The sequence below is a fragment of the Pyxicephalus adspersus genome, chromosome 11, assembly GCF_032062135.1.
Source record: "Pyxicephalus adspersus chromosome 11, UCB_Pads_2.0, whole genome shotgun sequence".
Classification (NCBI taxonomy): domain Eukaryota; kingdom Metazoa; phylum Chordata; class Amphibia; order Anura; family Pyxicephalidae; genus Pyxicephalus; species Pyxicephalus adspersus.
The window spans coordinates 19,706,926-19,727,527 of NC_092868.1; the positions used below are offsets into that span (position 1 = coordinate 19,706,926).

The 20,602-nt window shown below is 39.9% G+C and overlaps 1 protein-coding gene across 4 annotated transcripts in view; it reads left to right on the plus strand.

The window, feature by feature from the left end:
* LOC140340209 (receptor-type tyrosine-protein phosphatase H-like) overlaps positions 1 to 20,602 on the plus strand; it is a 362,696-nt gene that overhangs the window by 319,577 nt on the left and 22,517 nt on the right. For 3 of the 4 annotated variants that reach the window (XM_072425256.1, XM_072425257.1, XM_072425258.1), the window contains one exon: positions 16,350 to 16,485. In XM_072425256.1, the coding sequence (XP_072281357.1) occupies positions 16,350 to 16,485 (136 nt within the window). Of the gene's footprint in view, positions 1 to 16,349; positions 16,486 to 20,602 lie in introns of those variants that run through there. The other variant, XR_011922623.1, reaches the window with a different exon arrangement.

Sequence of the window (20,602 nt, forward strand, 5' to 3'; positions counted from 1 at the left end):
GCTGAAACAAACCCGAATTTTTCTCCTATTGACTTTAATGGGATTCGAATTTGAATTCGACCACCCGAATTTTTTTTGCTATATTCGGCCGAATACCTGTCGAATCGAATAGTGAGCTATTCGACCAACACTAATTAAAACCTTTAACATTTTGGGACAAAAGCAGTTGAGCATGTTTATTTTGATTAGGAAAAATTCTGTGCACCAAGGTTACCTCACCACCACTACCACCAAATGGTATTTAATAAACAGCCCCAATGGGGTGAAGAGAAAAAAAGGGGAAATTTAAGGGATTTTACACACGAGGCCCTGACACTAACATTGTGTCACGGGTCTCTTGGAGTTTGGTGTGCTATATCTATAATATAGGCACCACCAGGGTTGGGGGACAGCCAGAAATTAGCCAAAATTATGGCTGTCCTGTCTAGCAGCAACCAAAAAAAAAAGGTTTGTAAACAGTAGAACGTTGGTACAGGCAATCTCAACATTCTCAACTCCACTTGTCGGGGAAGTAAATACGGCATTTAACACCTTATATTTTAAGCAAGCATTCTATGAATGAAAACATACATAAGCCAATTTTAAGCTTTGATCAAAACAACACTTAAAAGCAGTATGAAGAACAATAAGTAGAAAACGGTCCCCTGAGTAACTTGCAGCTCAAAGAAAAAACAGGGAACAATACAGACATGGCTATTACATCATAGCAAAACTCGCACAGCCAGGCCGGTTCAATGGCTGTCTGACGATGGCCCTGAATCAGCCTTTTTTCTTGGCGTGGCCCTTTGCAATATGCCTAGGGACCTCTCCGGTAATTTACTGCTCTTGGGACTAGGGCTGTCCACAGGAGAAGAAGGGAGGTTTGAGTCCATCTGTCGGGATCCAACTAAATGAAAATCTTGGTACCATTCAGGTACTGTCATTTCCGGTATTTGAAGCGTTGGACAGAACATTGGCAGATCAGAGGGTATATGTAGCACCGCTACTTTCCCATTGGATATAGCCTGAAGTGGAAATGGAAAGTGCCATCTATAGGGTATTTTATTCTGGCGAAGCACTTGTAAAAATGGGTTTTAAGTCCCTGCGATTTTTCAAAATTATAGGTGATAGATCCTGGTAAAAAAGACACCGCACGCTCTTGAAACATAATAGAGTAATTCTGCCTGGCAGCAGCTATGATTTCCTCTTTCATTGACATGACATTGTAATCGACAGATCACATCTCTGGGGGGCTTTAATAATATCAAACACTGTGTCAGCAGGCCTGGTAAGCAGCTCCTTAAATAAGGTGCTCACCGCTTCATGTAACTGGTCAGGGAGAACCGATTCAGACAAACCTTTTAAGCTCACTCCCCCGCCTGTGAAGTCAGAGCTGCTCGGTCAAGCTGCCATCCTGCTTGCACGCTCCCTTCCTCTTTTTGTATATATATGACAAATTTGACAGTTGAATAGGTCTGCTTTGTACTAGCTATATGAAAATTGAAATGCTTCTATTCATATATTTTGATATATTTTGTATTGTCTTTGTTTTCTATTATTTTTATTCAAAAAATTAGAAAAAGTTACAATTTCCAAAAAAAAAAAAAAAAAAAAAATGCTACCATATTACTGGCTTTTACATTGGACTCCGTCTGAATAGTAATTTTTTGTAGACAAGACAGACTTTTCTTTAGTTCCACAGTTTTATCCTTATGATACATTCCCTGCTACGCACAGAATTTGGCAGCATGTTTTTGCACATAATGTGTTTTTAAATTATAGGCTTTGCACAAATTCACCACAAATTAAGCAGAGCATTTTGTACCTCTGAATAATCTTTACCTGGTTTGGGTATAACACTGATAGGGGCCTTGTTATCTTTATCTGGTACCAGATTGCCTTCTCTCAGATGAATAAAATAATGAACCAAATGAGGGTCCAGTTCCGGCCTAAAAGTTTTATAATAAGCGTTATAAAAACTATCTGGGCCTGGGGCACTATTTCTTTGCAGAGATTTCTCAGACCTGGAAGTCAAACACAGATTCAATACTGTTCTGAGGGATTCAATTTATGATCTCAAATCTAGGTTTGGCTGACATTTTTGTTGTCATTGTAATTCAAGTAAGGCTTGTTGTTTTTGGTTAAAGAGTTTAGTAGCTTGCCTTTTGAGAGTGGTAACCAGGGAGATTATGTGACCTTTAATGGTTGCCCTATAAGCACCCCAGTTGATTAGGGGAGAGGGTCATTCAAGCAAAAATATTTGCATATTTTAGACCTGATAGAAACACAGGTTGGAACGTTAATCAATGGAGACTCATTTCTCCAGTGGGGGTGAGGATTCTTTGTCCACAGTTTTTTAAGTTGAAACATGACTGGGTCATAAACCAACGACAGGGTCACCAAAATGCGAGCAGGGGTTAAATGTGTGACACAAGCAGATTGTATAAATGCGTGATCTATTCTTGAATACTGTTTTGTGGGCTGAGGAATAATAAGTATAATCTCTAGTAGATGGATTATGTTACCTCCAGGCATCCACTAAGTCATAATATTGGTGTAGTAAAGATGCCAATTTTAAACTCTGTTTGGGAGAGGGGTATTTATAAGTCGGCGTTAATGTCTTGTCAAGTATCTGGTCAGAAGCCAGGTTGGAGTCCCCCATCAGAATCAAACACCTTCTATGTGTGGAGACAAAGACTGACATATGTTGAAAGAGGAGATATTGGCCAGTTGTATGAGCATATTATGTTAGAATGGAGAATAAGGTAGGAAAATCACCTAATTTTCCTACCACTAGTATATAACGGGTCTTGGTCCTTATGCTCCAATTGAGGTGTAAAATATTTATCTATTGAAAAGCATAAGACTCACTTTTTATTCCCCTGGGAGTTAGCAAAAAATACCAGTGGGAAACGCTTATGCAAATATTTAGGACAGGAAGTAGCAGAAAACTGCGTCTCTTGTAGTCCTAACACATCTACTCCAAGCGATTGATAGTGTTGGAAAGCCTTATTTGTGTGTAAGAAAAGTTAATTTATGAGTTGTAGTAGTCATCACACAAAAAAAAAATCCACCTGTTGACATGACACAGGTATAAATAAACCCAAGGAAGATGATAGTTTGGGGAGGGAAAGAAAAAACCTCTTAACTGTTGTATATGAGAAACTAACCAATAGTTGAGGTAAACAAATTTAAGAAAATAAACCAAAAAGATCAGAAAGTCTAATCAAAAAGGGGAGTCCGGCGTTCATTATGAATCTCTGTTAATCTCCGAGGGAGACCATGTTTACAACCTACAGTTCCTCAAATAATTATTATAACAATTACATACCAACTATTACCTTATAAATATAACCTCTTCAATAATTGAAACATAAGAGCAATTTTATCAATAACCAATGGCAATAAAAAAACTATATAGTTTCAATTGTAAGAAGTATAAAGGCTACACAGTAAAGAATATAAAGGATAAAAATAACCTCTTCAATAACTGAAAAATGAGAACAACTTCATCAATAACCCTAGGCAATAAATAACTATATAACTTCAACCCTAAAGAAGTATAAGCAAACTCAGTGGAGAATATAAAGTATATAGAGTTGTTTCCACAATTGTGCAAAGATTTCTTCTGTGCCGCATAACTTCGAGAAAATGTAAGAAAATTATCCCAGCACAATCCAAATGCTTGGCATGAGTGTAGTTTCAAGAATTCTTCTTGCAGGCTTTAGAAGAATTGGATGCCACAGAGGGGATAATGGACATGCGCTCCAGCACCATCTGCTAGAGGTGAAGGATCAGTGGAATGAGTCCTAGTTCTGTTAGTGGAATTTCAACTTCATTAAAAGTAGAAAAGGCATATAACTTGTTTTAAAGGTGGAAGCACAATTTAAATGGATATGCCCAAGGTGATGTCTCCAGAAGTTATATTTTCTATGCAATCTGTTTGTGTTATAGCTATGCTTTATGTTTAGTGCATTGTTCTACTGCCATCTTGTGCATCATCCCTTTTTATGATGTCACTTCCTTCTTCTTCTTCTTTGTATAATTCTCCATGATTGTTACTAGTCACATGTGCTAAGGCTAGGAAAGGAATATTCCCTTTGACCTGGAAATAGCTGGAGGTCTGTGAATACTTCTTCATCTGTACATGCACAATAAAGACTTTGTGGATTCAAGGTGTTTGGTGTGTTTTAAGCTACTCGAGGAAGATTGTCAGCAGTGGTTGTCTCTGTTTCGTTCAGGCCAGGCATATAGGATATACAGGAGGGGATCAACTACTATTTTAACAATTGGAGTCAGAATAGTCAAAAGGAATTTAATTCCAATGTGGATTTATGTATTATTTGCAATTAAGCTTTGTGCCATCAGCCATTTTAGAGAGAGCACATGGTCAAACAAGCTTTCAGCCTTTCATCTTAGAGAGTTTAGAACTGTTTGAACTATGTTACATCTGCATTGAAGGGTGTTACCCTGCCTGCTGAGCTGCTGTTAGCCTTCTTAAGAGACAGTACCCACTTATTGCAGAACCTAAAAATGTATAAACCAGGCTCTGTGCATTCCTCTGTTGCTGAATCAGGGCAAATACATCTTGCTTCTGAACATATAGATGTCCATCAAGCAGATACCACTGATACTGCAGAGCAGAATAAAGAACCCAAGCGCACAGTAAAACCAACACAGAAACCACTAGAGATGAGTTCTCCAGCAATCTGTCAGATCTTTGGGACAGAACTTCATACTGCATGTGAGTTTTTCTACAATTAAATGAACAAGCAGCAGAATTGAAAGACTGTATATGTCGCCTTTCTGCCACCTATGCGCGTTACCAGTGGCTGTCAGTAAAGTATACTGCCTTTTTAAGAGACACCAAAATAGAGGACTCCCTAACAGAATTAACAGAATTAACTGCAAAGGAGCAGATGGAGCAGAACTCTGCATTGCCCATCTGTAAGAGAACAGATCCCACAGATCTACGTCAACTAAGCTCACATCACGATCTTCTAGAACTTTTTATTCCTGGAGATCAACATTGAGTGACAAGCTAACAGAGGCCCGAGGGAGGCAGAGATGGAAACCCAAATAAAAATGCTTTAGATGGAAAGGGAAGAAGCAACAGCCTTAGCAAGGCTAAAGGTCCTCGAACAAGCAATGGGTGAAAGCAGGAGAGTAGGAAAATGATCCAGTTTGTTTTATTCCAGAAGAACAGGATGATCCTGCTGAATATACCAGTAATTATGTGTTAAAACATAAAGAAACAGGAGAAAGACAGGATTTTTTGAGAAAACATATGTGTATTTTTCAAATAAACAAGTGTAATTAGCACAAAAATAATAATTGGTGTAATTCACAAACAAATGATACAAAGCTAAAACTATGTATTAGAATGAGGGCATCCCTAAATATAACAAAAATAGGGATATGCCTTGCTTACTAAACATAAAGTCATCTGACTATAAGTTGCAACAGATGAATAAAAGCTAAAAGATCTCTAACCCGACGCGTTTCACCAGAAGGCTTCATTAAGAGATGCATTGAGAGAGTCAGAACAATAGGTTGTTGGGATCACATATGAAAAAAGTATACTATTCTCTGCTGATGAAAGAGGCTATACGACACTCATGCAAAAATCAAAAAATGGTAGCGCAGCGCTGAACTATGAAGGTGGCTCCAAACAGATTATTCAGAAGTGGAGTACCAAACAAGCTTCATGAGTGAAAAATAAAGGAGAGCATGCAGTCTGCATGGTCAGCATGGAGAATTGCTGGTATGTGTTAAAACACAGTGTTTGTAATGATGCAGAGCCATCTGTAGTATTTCCTACTTAAAACACTGTTCTGACTCCTAGTACTGAGAACACTAAATTACAAATGCGTGCACCACTTCAAATCCACAAAAGAGATGTGAATACAAAGCATAACCAATCGCCTCCTACTGTTAACAAGAGGACTTCCAGTGACACGCCATAATTCAACCTACAGCCAACAGAGGCCTTAGAGACTAAACCACAGCTCAACGCCTTTGCTACATCATTTTATCCTGGCATACCTCACCCTTATGCACCAGAGAGATTACACGCTCAAGGGGGCCCACAAATTACTCCAGCATTAAAGAGTGAGAGATCAAATCTGTCTGACTTCGCCAGATATATGATACGTTGTGAGCTTATTAATAGTAGCCTCTCAAGGTTCGAAGACTGTCCTGAGAGCTACAGGGCCTTCAAGGCTGCAATCGCAGATATCAACCTGACTGCCAAGGAGGAACTTGATTTGCTTCTTAAGTGGCTAGGGCCGCAAATTGTATAAAGAGACTGAGAGCAGTACATGTGGTCTTCCCAGAGGCAAGCCTTTGTTGCAGCATGGGTGAGACTGGAGCAAACCTATGGTAGCTCAGAAGCCATAGAAAGTGCCTTATTCAAAAGATTTTATTCCTTTCCAAAAATAGCTAACAAGGACTATCATAAGCTCCAATAACTGAGCGACTTGCTGACAGAACTAGAATTAGCTAAGGCAGACCCTTGCCTGCTAGCACTAAGCTACCTGGACACTGCTCATGGCGTTAACCCTGTGGTGTCAAAGTTACCATATGGCCTGCAAGATAAACGGTCAAGACAGGGCTCAAAATACAAAGAAGACCATCATGTTTCCCTCATTTCCTTCACCATCACGTCTTCATTTTCATATTTTTTCATCAGTGAGCAAGCCTGGACAAGAAATGACCCCAGCTTCAACTTCAGTGAGCCCAACTTGCCAGATTCATTGTCATCAAGCTATAAAAATACAATAGCTAAACATAGAGATTTAAGAGGAACAGTGTCAGTTAAAAAGACAGATATTCCACCCGGTATGTTCTCTCCTATCAATCGAATGCCTCCAGTGGCGGCAATAAAGATCCCAATCATGAGTGCCCAATTCACAAGAAACCTCACCCTTTGAGGAAATGCCGTGGGCTCAGGTGCTATAGGTGCTGCTCCTCCCTAGACCATTTTGCAACAGCGATAAACATGTTACGTTCATGCGTCCTTCTTTACCTTCTGATCATCCACAGCATCTAGCTACTTTCACCCCTACTTCAAATTACGACGGGGAGCATCGAAGCGACATCCCAGCTACCACAACTGTTTCCACTTCGTGTACTGATGTCTGTGGGGAAGGTTGCGGTCCCAAATGGTGCGCCAAGGTATGTCTAGTTAAGATTTACCCAGAAGGGCAACCAGAGAAAGCCACCAGAATGTATGCCATAAATGATAAACAGATCCCTGGTAAGACCTAGATTGTTTGAGATCTTCGGCATAAAAGAGCAGACAACACCCTTTACCCTCAACACCTGGTTGTGTAGAGACTTCTGGCAGAAGAGCTAGAGGATACATTGTTGCCTCAATCAAGGGAAATGTACACATACCCTTACCAACATTGATTTAATGTGACCAGTTACCCAATATCAGGGAAGAGATTCCCACTCCAGAAGCCAGATATTACCATCCCCACTTATAGCACCTGGTTGATAAGATTTCTCCTATGGACAAGAATGCTGAGATCCTGAGATCTTACTGTTGCTGGTATGAGACATTCCCAGAGTACATAAGGCACGTTAGCAGTGCAACGCTCCTGATAATGATCCGTTTGCAAAAAGACTTGATCTAGGTTGGGTAATAGTGGGTGATGTGTGTCTGGACAAGATGCATTGATCATCCGAGGTCAACTCCTAAAACTTATGTGCTGAGAAATGGACGTACAACTCATTTCAGACCATGCCCTCATCATTATGAAGTAAAGGAGAAGCCTACTGACATTATCCAAGTACCTGATGTCACTCCTATCCTCCAGGATGATAACATAGACAGCACAGTGTTTTGCACCACAAATTAGGACAATAAAATAGCTCCACCGGTTGAGGACAGAGAATTCATAATGAACAATAAATTCTTCAATGTCTCTAACAGCTAGGTTGCACCTTTACCCTTCCGTGCTACAAGAGTCAAGCTTCCAAACAATGGTGAGCAAGCTTTATCCAGATTTGTCTCAGTGCAGCGAACATTGAAGAACAAGCTTGAAATGAAAGACCATTTAATTGCCTTTATGAAAAGGATATTTGACAATGATCATGCTGAGCCAGCTCCACCCTTACAAGAACAAAGTGAGTGTTGGTATCTTCCTTTCTTTGGAGTGTATCACCCACGTAAACCTAATCAATTTACAGTGGTCTTCGACTCCAGTGCCAAGTACCAAGGTGTATCTCCTACTTTTGTTCTTCTTGCTGGTCCCAACTTTACCAACAAACTTGTCGGAGTACTTATGCGGTTCCGAAGAGAGCCGGTTGCCATCACAGCTGATATAGAGAAAATGTTTCATTCTTTTATTGTACGAAAAGATCATAGGAACTTCCTCAGGTTTCTCTGGCACCGTGACAACGACGTAAACAACAAAATTATTGAATATTACATGAAGGTGCATGTCTTTGCACGCGGAAACATAAGGGAACAGTCCTTCACCTGCCGTTGCAACATATGGCCTATGAAGCACTGTTCTCGATGGCAAAAAAGAGTATGGGGGAGATGCTTGCCATTTTGTTGAGAGAGACTTCTATGTGGACGATGGACTAAAATCTTTGCCCACAGATGAGGAAGCCATTGACCTGCTCCAAAGAACTTAAGGTATGCTTTCTGAAGCCAACCTTAGACTGCATAAGATTAGAAGTATAAGAAGTTTTTTTAGCCTGGTGATGATGCCAAAAAAATTAAAGACTTAAATCTGGGAATGTATTGTTCACCAGTACAAAGGAGTTTGGGACTACGGTGAAACTTATTAAAATATTCCTTTGGCAAGTTAGTTTTGCGGATAATCCTATATGATCCACTTTTCTGATCCATATTTTCTGATGCTAGCAGCTGTTGCCTACCTGAAGGTAATCAACTCGTACAGCCAATTCAAATTTCTGTTTGGCAAAGCCAAATTAGCACCTAAAGCTGAGCACATCATTCCTAGACTGGAACTATGCAGGGATATGTTAGCTGTTGAAATTGTAGACTTTCTACTTTGTGAACTGGACATTCAAATAGATGACATCAAGTAGTTCTGGGCTACATATATAATCATTTCAAAACCTCTTGTTCCAGTATCTACAGACCCAGAGTAGCCAGTTATTCTTACCCCAGCAACTCTTCTTACCAGAAGCTTGGGACTGCTTTTGTTTCACCTGGAGACTTTACAGTAAGAAATGAGTATCACAGCCAGTGAAAACATGTTCAATACCTGGCCAATTGCTTCTGGAGTTGATGGAAGAAGGAGTATCTAACTCTTCTGCAAGGATATAGAAAAAGGTAACGTCCCAACCCAGACCTGCAAGTAGGAGACCTCGTCCTCATGAAAGACTAGAAAACTGATTTGACTGGCCCATGGGACTCATGAAAAGGAGCATTTCTAGTGATGATGGCATGGTGCGCAAAGTAGAGGTGAAGGTTGCAAGACAAGGTACTGTTAAGACTTTCATCAGGCCCATCATTGAACTCGTATTGCTCTTGTCCTTTAAGAACTGAATCTTTATTGATCTGCATTTGAAGAAGAGACTGTACTAATACTGTAAGGTTACTGTTTGCATTATGTTTGTTTTCTTTGTTTTTTAGGTTATAAGACATTTATAGGAAATTGCACTACCGTTTATTGCATTTCCATAACTTTCGTTATGTTATTGTTGGTATAAAGTGGTATCTTAAAATACCAGACCATTGTTACTAGTCACATGTGTTAGTCACATGGGCTGAGGATAGGAAAGGAATATTCCTTTTGACCTGCAAACACCTGAACGTCTGTAAATACTTGTTCATCTGTACATGTACAATAAAGACTCATGGATTCAAGGTGTTTAGTGAGTTTCAAGCTATGTGAGGATGATTGTCAGCAGTGGTTGTCTCTGTTTCATTCAGGCCAGGCACATGGGGTCTCAGGAGCGGATCAACTACTATTTCAACAATTGTAATTAAAATAACCAATGATATTTAATGTTATTCTTCAAGAGAAATTACAGCAGCTGTTTAATCACCATTTCTTGTCGTGAGGGATCAGCAAAAATGTATATATTATATATAGCTTTTTCAAACTCTTGTTCCAACAGATCGACAAATCTGGCACTTATAGGGGTATCACCTTAATAGCCGCTGGGCTGTCAAGAATCCATAGGATAACTATTTGGGATAGATGGGTCCAAGTCATCCTCCTGAGGTAGACTAAGGACTCTGAGTAAGGATTCTGTATCTTGGGTAGAAGCAGGGGATAGTGAATCTCCTTTATTGGTACTATGAGGTGGAGAAGTGCCAGGCACAGCAGTGGTATCAGAGGTAGAATATTGCTGCCCACGTCTTTTAAGAGATCCCAGGGCAGCATGTGGCTCCATAGCGGTAGCTGTGATTTCCTTTTGTGAGCAATCAGATTCCCCAGGTGCAGCAGTTAATAGAGAGACAGAAAGCTCCATTGCAACAGGGGATGGGTTATTTGCTAAAGGGTGCCCTGGATGCAGTGGATAGAGCAGATTCATGTGGTGTGGCCGTGGATGAGGCTGCAACCGCCATCTTGGAAATGGTGCTGGCTGATCCCAGGCTTTAGAGGAACCTTTGCCTGGCATCATAGGAGGTATTTCTTGCATGGAAGCCTCGTGGAACTGCTGTGTGGCCGTGGGAGTGCTGAAGGAGCTGTCAGAGAACCAGAGAGGCACAGAGCAGCTCAGCACTGTTTCTGCATTTCTTGTTCATGCATGCGCACTCTCCAGAATTTTATTTTGAATTAAACCATAGTCTTTACTGATTAAGGTTAATACCCCTTCAGTTGTCGAAGATAAATCTGTGGTGTGAAAAGCTTGTGTAAAATAGTTTTGTGAGCTTGGGTGTGTGTCTGCTTTTAAATCTCAGAAGAATCCCAGTTTTTGTCTTTTTAAGATCTCTTAAAAATAGGGAGTGCTCTGCTGGCATCTTTAAGCCTTTAACATTGTGTGAAACTAAAGTGAAATGAGGATGTGTAAGCTTCTTAACAATCGAGTATGCCATATTTGTAACAACGGTAGGCATAAGTGAAGCTGTGTGTTCTATAGCAAAGGGTAGTAACAAGAATTACAAGTTACGATCACCCAGCTTTCTTGACCCTTGAGATCTTTAGAGGGATGGGCAAACACAAAAATGATTCCTAAGTTCCCACTTGTAGAGAGGTGAGTGGAGCGACAGGGATAAATACTAATATTAGTAAAAGAAAAAATATCTAAAGTACTCTAGTATGTTTCTACACACAGGATATATTGTAAAAAATAAAACATTTAACCTTTGTTAAATCTTTTATTTAAATGATGCCTAAAAATTTTGAAGGCAAAAAGTCAAAAGAGACCTGAGCTATTCTGGTGTAGTCCAGGGTATCACAGCAGTGTTCTCCCCAGAAATTTTTTCAGCCGGGTGAGAGGAAACTGTAGCCGGGTGGTAAAAAAGTGGGCAGGGCTAGACACTGCAAATTTGGAGCTCCTAGTTATTTATGCCATAGGTATCCAGTAACCCCTGCTATTGTGTCAGTGTTATCAGCAGGTGATAACTGCTGGGCACCTGGGATTGGCAACCGGTGATAACTGCTGGGCACCTGGGATTGGTAACAGGGGGTACGTGCTGGGCTTCTCAGGCCTAGTAGTTTTTTAAGCAGCAGTGATTCCTGGCGAGAGGAATGTGAGGGTTAAACGCAGCAAATGCAACCTTACTGCCAATGTGAATTCAGCCTATTTTCAGATGTCACCTCCTAGCACTATACCTAGTTAACACAAAGAGCATCATGCATGTGATTGCAGACGGGGGTAAGACAGACATCATACCGGGTAGGACAAAAACGTTCCGTGAAATTTATCCACCCGCAGTATGATCGCTGTGTGTGTAAAGTCTGCTTGTCATGTTCTGCAGCCTAACAACTCATTGCGTTAATTCCTTTAAACAATTTAGATCTCCTAAATTGTTGGTTGTAATTACCTAACATTTTTAGGGTACACAGGGTACACTTATAGCTACTAATAACCAACATTTCTTTTTTTAATTTCAAGAATTTCAAAATATGGGGACCATGAGTTTAAAAACTTGTGGAAATTGAAAGATTTGGGTTGCTGTTTTGTAAGAAAGTGCATCTTGTAGCACAAAATGGAAAATGCAAATTACATAGTAAGAAGCATTGGGGCGGTCCCCCTAAATATTTTACCTACCTTTCACCAAACTATACCTGTATACTATGCTGCCCTTTCTGCTTCGGTTCTTTGAATTCCAAATTATTTAGAATGGGGAGGTGTAGGAAACTAAAAATGTAGATGTAAATGGGGAACAGATGTAAAAACCCCTAAAATTTCATTAGTATGGCATCATTAGAACATAAAAACCTCTGCCCATCAAACTGCCTGCTTCCCTACCTTGAACCCCAATTTCTCTAGAACAGAGAGGTGCAGATAAACAGAATCATAGGTGCAAGTGGGGGACACTTGTGGCTAACACCCCCCCCTAAACTTTCATCTCCATGGCATCAATACATAAAGTCTGCCCATCAAAACACGCTGCCATGTTACCCATGACTTACCCTACCAGTACCTAAACCCCAATTTCATTTTGATGGGCAGAGTTTTTTATGTTCTAATGATGCCATTGTGATAAAACTTTAGGGGGTGTTATCCACAGATGTTCCTCCCCATTCCAGAGAAATTGGGTTTCCAATGTTAGAAATGGGCAGTAATATGTAACAGGGCAGTACGTTTGCCATAGTAATGAAATTTTAGTGTGGGAGGTTATCGAAAATTGTCTCAGGTAAGTATGGATGTACAAAATCTCGGGCTTAACCATCCTTGCAGTTTTTTTTTGCCCGAGCGAAGGTCGGGCTTAACTGCAAGGAGGTTAATACTGCAACCCCAATGTTGAATTTTGACACCTCTCCGGTGTCTGTTCAGAGCTGCTGAAAATGTGCCGGGTGAAATAACCACAGCAGGTGGGTGGCCCGCCCCCTAAAAACGGGCTGGGGAGAACTATGCACAGGAAATTTAGGTAGACTTCGTAACACTAAGGTAAGGTAAGTCCTTTAGGTTGTTATTATTATTATTATTAATTATAAAAATAATAAACATTTTTTATATAGCACCAACATATTATGCAGCCATGTAAATTAAATAGGTTGTGCTCCTTCTTAATCTAGTACAAGTGGAGGCTTCATAATGTTTGGCATTTAGAGGTCTGTTGTAAGTAGAGTATTGACTGCATTTGGGAGTCATTTTTTAACCACCTGAGCGTTACACTGAGGTCTAGATTTCTGTACCAAAGGTGATCCACTGTTTTTCATGAAATTTTTTTTTTAAATTGTAGACCAGGATGGGAAAAAACTCGGGGTTAACCATCCTAGCCATTTTTTTTTTGCCCGTACAAAGGTCGGGCTTAACGGCTAGGAGGTTAAGTAAACGTTTATATTTGTGGAGTAGATAGAAAGGAATCTTGCTACCATTCTAAAACTTCTACGACAGGTATCTGGAGTGAAAAACCTTTCCTAGCAGATCATCAGGGGTGCGCAGTAGATGCTGCTTGCCATTGCAGGTGACAGATAAACCGAACCTGACCTTGTGCCCTGAGTACCATTAGTAGAGCTTTTCTTTTTTTGAGGATGATAGGTGACAAGTCCTGGTATAGTTGGATATCTGCGCCATTAAATGTTATTTGCTGTTTTTTTGGACTGCCCCAAACATTGCTTTTTTAGGGGCAAAAACTTTCAAACAACAAATCACATCTCCGGGTGGCATATTATCAGGACCTTTTTGACGTAAAGGTCTGTGAATCCATGCTAATTTCACGCGTGCATCAGGTGGTTTATCTGATAGTTCCTGCTCCAACTGCTTCAACTAACAGTTCAATGTTAAACTTCAATGGTCAAAGTAAACTTTATGAGAAGCCCTGCCTTGTGTGTTTTTTTTAAATGGGTATTGCTGCACAGTATCTAACCACCAATATCCTCCTCATCATTCTCTACTGGGTCCAATGTCTAGAACACTATAATCATATTTCTTAGAACTTAGAACAAAAAAAATGCTTCCAAATGCTACTTGTCCACCAGCTTTTATTATATGAGCCCTGGTTTTCCACTACGACTACTTCCACCATCAGCACCACCACTACTACCAAGAGCCATGCCAGTACTTCCACCAACAATAGCATCAATATTTCCAGTAGCAGAAGCAACTGCATAGCTAAAACAGTTAACTACAGTTGTGCCATTATCAATGCTCTTTTTCAGGTGGTTAGGTGTCTCTTGTGGCCACTCTGGATTAAATAACTGTTGTGTATCATTACACTGCTTCTGTCCTGCCTCATCAGCTCATGTGCCCTAAGAATCATACAAACTGCTTTCCTCCTTTTCTTGAGAGATAGAAAAACTTGTCAGAAAACAAATTAGGAATCTCTGCCCTCAGAGAGAGTAGTTATCAGTGTTGTAGAGGAAGCAGAGATACAATGGCTCCCAGGCAATATAATTATATTCACTTTCTTCATCTCCCTGTGTTGAGATGAGGAATGAACCAGCCAGTCCACAATGGGTGTCTTATCATCTGCTACCACTAGTATTGGTGTAGTTAGTACCCTCCCTCCTGCTGCTACCCATAATTTAGTGAATTCTGGATACAGACCCATAAGGTTTAGTTTGAGCAAAGGATCCACTGGTGGCTGCTGGTGTCTTGTGAGGCTTTCTTACATTGCCAGTGTTATATTGATCTGATAATGACATTTTCAAACACACAAACAGTCAGAGAACAATTGGCCAACTTTATTAGAAACAATAGGAGAAAACTTCCAGTGCCTAGCTGGAAATAAATGATGTGTACTTGGCAGTCAAACTAGAAAAAAATCAGCAAACTTTATTAGTAATATGGATGAAAATTTCCTGTAAATGCATTTTCCTTAAATGCAGTGATTTGACTTTTATAATGTTTACATGTTTTTTAGGTACCTAACTTCCCTGATTAGTAGTAGCAGTTAATTTGACCTGCTACTAGTATAGTAGCAGAAAAAGCCTTTTCTTCAACGGTGGGAAAAAATGCCAATCTCACGCATAATCTCATGCGCATTAAGATCAGCACTCTTTTTTTCCCATTCATGCCACCCAATCTTGGGCCTGCGCAGTGCGAGATCAGGTGAATAGGAAGAAGATGGAAGAAGGCCAAAGAAGATGGCAGCGCTCAGAACTTCCTCTGCCTCAGGACAAAGAGGATACCGAGATGACGCGGGACCTGATCTAAAAAACCTCCGGATGGATCTGCGAAGGTAAAAGTGAGTGAGTTTTTTTTGTTTTGTTTACTTCCGCTTTAAGAGTAAGAGTTGCACCTTTGCAAGAAAATACATCTTTTTATAACTCTTTTATTTTTTGAATATTCAAGCCTGTTATTCCCCTGATTAGTTTTAGGATAAAATCTGTCTTGGACAATGATGTATATGCATTTCTCGAATTAACAGCAGAATAAAATGTGGTCCTGGCAATAGTGTAGGTCTTTTTTTATAAATATATTTTTTTTTCCTAGTGCATAATTTTCCTAATTTGGTGCAGAAGAAAATGTGGCCTTGGCAATAGTGGTTTTTTTTTCATTCTCAACTCTTTTGAGGAATTTCTGTTCCTCTCTGAACCACACAGCACTACAAATTAGTGCCTTGTACTGCTGTGGTCAGTCTTTCATAGATGGCTGTAGTGACATCAACCCACTGTAAACAGAGGAAGGTGTGCAAATGTACTTACCTGCGATTTGAGTTCTGAGACTCAGATCAGAAGAAGATTTTTGAAAATTTCTGATCCAAGCTTAGAAAATAAAGATTTTTGTTTGCACTACTGGTCATAATTATATAACTATATAATGTGTAAAACACAATAAGGTTATTTCCTGATGCCTGTATATGTGGATGTGTTTCCAGCTTAATTAATAATATAAGAAATGTAGTCCCCCACTGTCATCTACAGAACTATACCTGGGTTTACTAGCACATGAGGAAGCAGTAACTTTAACACCCATCTGTGCTTTAGAGGGATTTCCCCTCACTTCATGTTGGGCCAACAACGTTGATTTGATCATTTGACAAGGTGTTCTTTTACTGTCCCCAAACACAAAACTGATTGTATATATGTTAACCAAATAAATAATAACTTGTATAAATTTATATTTTTCAACTCTCACATTTTGATAATATTTTTTCAATTATGTCAATGAAAGCCCCATTATGGTGCATTTTAATGGGTAGAAAAGGTATGTAAGTAGAAAATGGTTTTATATTAAATTTTGTTAGTATTTATCTGTATTGTAGGCATTATTTTTTCCCACTACATTTTCATGTCATATTTTTATTTTGTTCTATATAGTGCAGGAGTTGGTCGAACTGGAACTCTAGTAGCTTTAGACTACATAATACAGCAGATGGAAAAAGAAAATATTATTGGGATTTATCACTTTGTAAAGAAGATGAGAATGAACAGAAATCTAATGGTGCAGACAGAGGTAAGCAAATAGTGATAAGATAATCATAAGTAGAATAGGTATTTGCATGTAAAACTTTCTTTTTTGGTTTGCCAAGATTATTCATGATCACATTTAGGATTTGGCTATAACAAAAGAGGTATTGAGTACCTGCAGACCTGAGATAATCATTGTCTTATTCAGAACTTTGCCTGATTCCAAAGCATATAAAGTTCCAAAGCATGTAAATAGCATCAAGTTTGACTTAATGATGGTTCTTGTCTGGAGATGGGGTGCAAAGTGCTGTTTTCTTGAAGTAAAACAAATTCTTATAATAAAGACATAACACAGATCTTAGTTCATGGGATGCTGTAACAAGGTGGAAGTATTTATGGGACTACAAGTGTCAGAAAGGGTTAAAGAATGACACAAAACACCTAATTAAGCACTGCTAATTAAAAGTTAGTCCAAAACCAGAACAATTCCAGCAGCAATATCACACAACTCATTTTACCTGGCCATTTTCATATCATCTAGTCAGGCAGGGAGAAAGTGGGCTTTTTTACGCGTATCCAGAAAATGGCAGCATCAGCATTCATTTGTATAATATCTAGAGTTAACCTTTGTACACTGGTTTTAACCAATTAAATTGTTACATGAGCATTGCTAGCTCAGTTTTACCTAACCACCTTGTTACATTTTACTTAAAAAATATTATTGTCTACTTATCAGGTCACTCCCACCCCTAGAAGTGTGGGAAGGAGGACACAAGATTTTCACAAGGACACAGACCAGGCAGTTTACACGAATCCACCAGTACATACACAATATGTGTACAGTATTCTATGTAAAATAAGATTAAATATATGATGCCAAATATTCAGGGTATGTGGCATCATCTACCCCTGGAGGCACATTTGTTTTGCCACAGAAATGCAACATTTCCAGGGCCAGAGTGTCCCTTTTTCTGAAGCAGAACTTGAGAATGGCTCTGGAACATCTAGCTTTTGATAAAAATACACCTGCCTTTTGAGTCGGGGAGAAATTAGAGCCTGAGGCCAGGTGTGGCTCAGGTGGACAGGATGTGTCCAGCCTGCATGCTGGGAGGGCCCAGGAGGACCCACAAAGTTTGTCTGTGGGACTTATATCCAAGAGGCTAAATTTGGTGTATGGTGTTCTCATTGTGGTGTGCTGCCTGATCTTAGCCTTATTGTATACAAGCACACTTCCACTTCCTGTCCAAACAAGTTGTCAATTAGCTGTCAAGGTCTATTGCATACTCATTCTAGCACATCTGATGGTGATGGAAGGAGGTCCAGGTTGCCAAGCACAACATCAAACCACATTTATTGATAAGCTCACAAGCAGGGTCAAGCACTCCTAAATATTGGATTGTATGCATTATTTAGGTGATTACATGATTCAAATAGTATTAGTATATAAAACTTCCAGGGACAAATTTACTGTGCAAAACACATTTTAATGCTTTTCAGGGTGTTTATGCAGCTTGAATGCCATTTGAGACTACTAAAAATTCACTTCATAACATCAGCTTGGCAGTGGCAGCACATAAAAGCGGACACCTTCTTTAACCAGAAGCAATATCATCCACAAATGTACAAATCCACAAATGTCCGTCATGTGACATTCCAGAGGCTTGCCAGAGGTTCCCAGCAAATGGATGTTGTCATCCAGTTACAGAATAGATTCAATTATTAGGATGTGTTAAGCAGAATGTTAAATCATGTTTTGTTGGCACCTAGATGGTGCTATATTGTATCATTCATGCTTTTTAGGCTGCATGAGCAATGCTTGGCCAAATCTCAATATGTGCATGTGTGCATCTCAATATGTGCACGGGTTCGCATTGGCGCACAACAATGCGCATCAAACACCTGAGTTTTAATAAGACCATTGTGTTGTTTTTGGCCTTTCAACAATTTATAGAAATGAAATGCTGAAAAATAAACACATTTTACTTGTTAAATTTTTGGTCTGTTAAATCACCCAAAAAGATTACATTTAAAAATAAAACTAAAAAATTTATAAAACAACTTTATTCAAGAAAACCACATTTTCAAAAAGGTCAGATTAAAAAATAAAGACCACACAGACACCAATAAATTTACCTGACAAAATAAAAAAAAAATTTCAAAAATGGCCCAAGAAATATTGCATTCAAAAAATACCTACAAAACCAATATGCAATTTGGACCTATCAAGGATGGAAAACTGAATTAGAAAATATTTATGCAGAACAAACAATTAAAGGTGGTAATTACAGATGAGCAAGAATGCCTCTGACATTCTTGCAAAAATTTCCCCGAATTCCCGATGGGTTCGCAAAATTTCGGTAAACTGATTTTGTGGACCCATCGGAAGATCAAGGAAATCAAGAAACTCTAGTGCCCACGATCTGCGGGCAGGGTGGATTCTCACGGCTGCATTCATGACAGCCATGGGAATCCTCCTGTCAGTGAGCGATCCCCGGGCATTAGGGGTTAAATGAGGGCTTACACGTGCTCAGGGAGGCAGGAGGATTCTCACGGCTGCATTGCATGTTCGGTCATTTATCCCTAGTGGTATTAAAGACATAATATTGCAATGAACAATATGGCTACAAACACAATAACATAGCATTAACATTGACTTATCAGTTGCAAGATGGACACTGAAATATCCAAAGTTTAAAAAACAAAAGCAGATATTGTGCTAAATGGTATGCAAAGTTTGAAATGTAGCAACATACAGTGAGGGAAAGAAGTATTTGATCCCCTGCTGATTTTGTACGTTTGCCCTCTGACAAAGAAATGACCAGTCTATAATTGTAATGGTAGGTTCATTGTAGCTGTCAGAGACAGAATAACAACAAAAGAACCCTCAAAAACCCAGTGACTTGGTGGCAAACCCCTTGTTGGCAGTCACAGATGTCAGACGTTTCTTGTATTTGGCCACCAGGTTTGCACACATCTCAGGAGGGATTTTGTCCCACTCCTGTTTGCAGATCCTTCCCAAGTCAGTAAGGTTTTGACCTTTTAACCTTCAGCTCCCTCCACAGATTTTCTAAGGGATTAAGGTCTGAAGACTGGCTGGGCCACTCCGGGACCATCATGTGCTTGTTTTTGAGCCATACCTTTGTTGCCTTGGCCGTGTGTTTTGGGCTATTGTCATGCTGGAATACCCATCCACTACCCATTTTCAATGCCCTGGCGGAGGGAAGGAGGTGCTCACCCAAGATTTGACGGTACATAGCTCCGCCCATTGTCAGTTCGATGCGGTGAAGATGTCCTGTCCCCTTAGCAGAAAAACAACTCTAAAGCATAATGTGTCCACCTCCATGTTTGACGGTGGGGAAGGTGTTCCTGGGGTCATAGGCAGCATTCCTCCTCCTCCTCCAAACATGGTGAGTTGATGCCAAAGAGCTCAATTTTGGTCTTATCTGACCACAACACTTTCACCCAGTTCTCCTCTGGATCATTCAGATATTCACTGGCAAACTGCAGAGGGGCCTGTACATGTGCTATCTTGAAAGGGGGACCTTGCAGGCTCTGCAAGATTTCAGACCTTCACTGTGCAGTGTGTTACCAATTGTTTTCTTGGTGACTATGGTCCAAGCTGGCCTGATATCATTGACAAGTTCCCCCTGTGTAGTTCTGGGTAGCTTCGTCACCGTTCTCATGATCATTGCAACTCCACGAGGGGGGATCTTGCATGGAGGAGCCCCAGACTGAGGGAGATTGACAGTTATTTTGTGTTTCTTCCATTTGCGAATTATCGCGCCAACTGTTGTCACCTTCACACCAAGCTGGTTGGCGATAGTCTTGTAGCCCTGTCAAGCTTTATGAAGGTCTACAATCTTGTCCCTTTTCCTTGTCATCCTTGGACAGCTTTTTGGTCTTGGCCATGGTGGCTAGTTTGGAATCTGATTTATTGCTTCTCTGGACAGGTGTCTTTTATACAGGTACTGAAACAAGCTTGGATTAGGAGTACTCCCTTACAGAGGGTGCGCCTATTCTCAGCTTGTTACCTGCATACAGTAAAGATACCTGGAAATCTTACTGGTTGATAGGGGATCAAATACTTATCACTCTTTACAATGCACATTCATTTTTTGAGCACTGGGTACAATTATAGACTGGTCATTTCTTTGTTAGAGGGC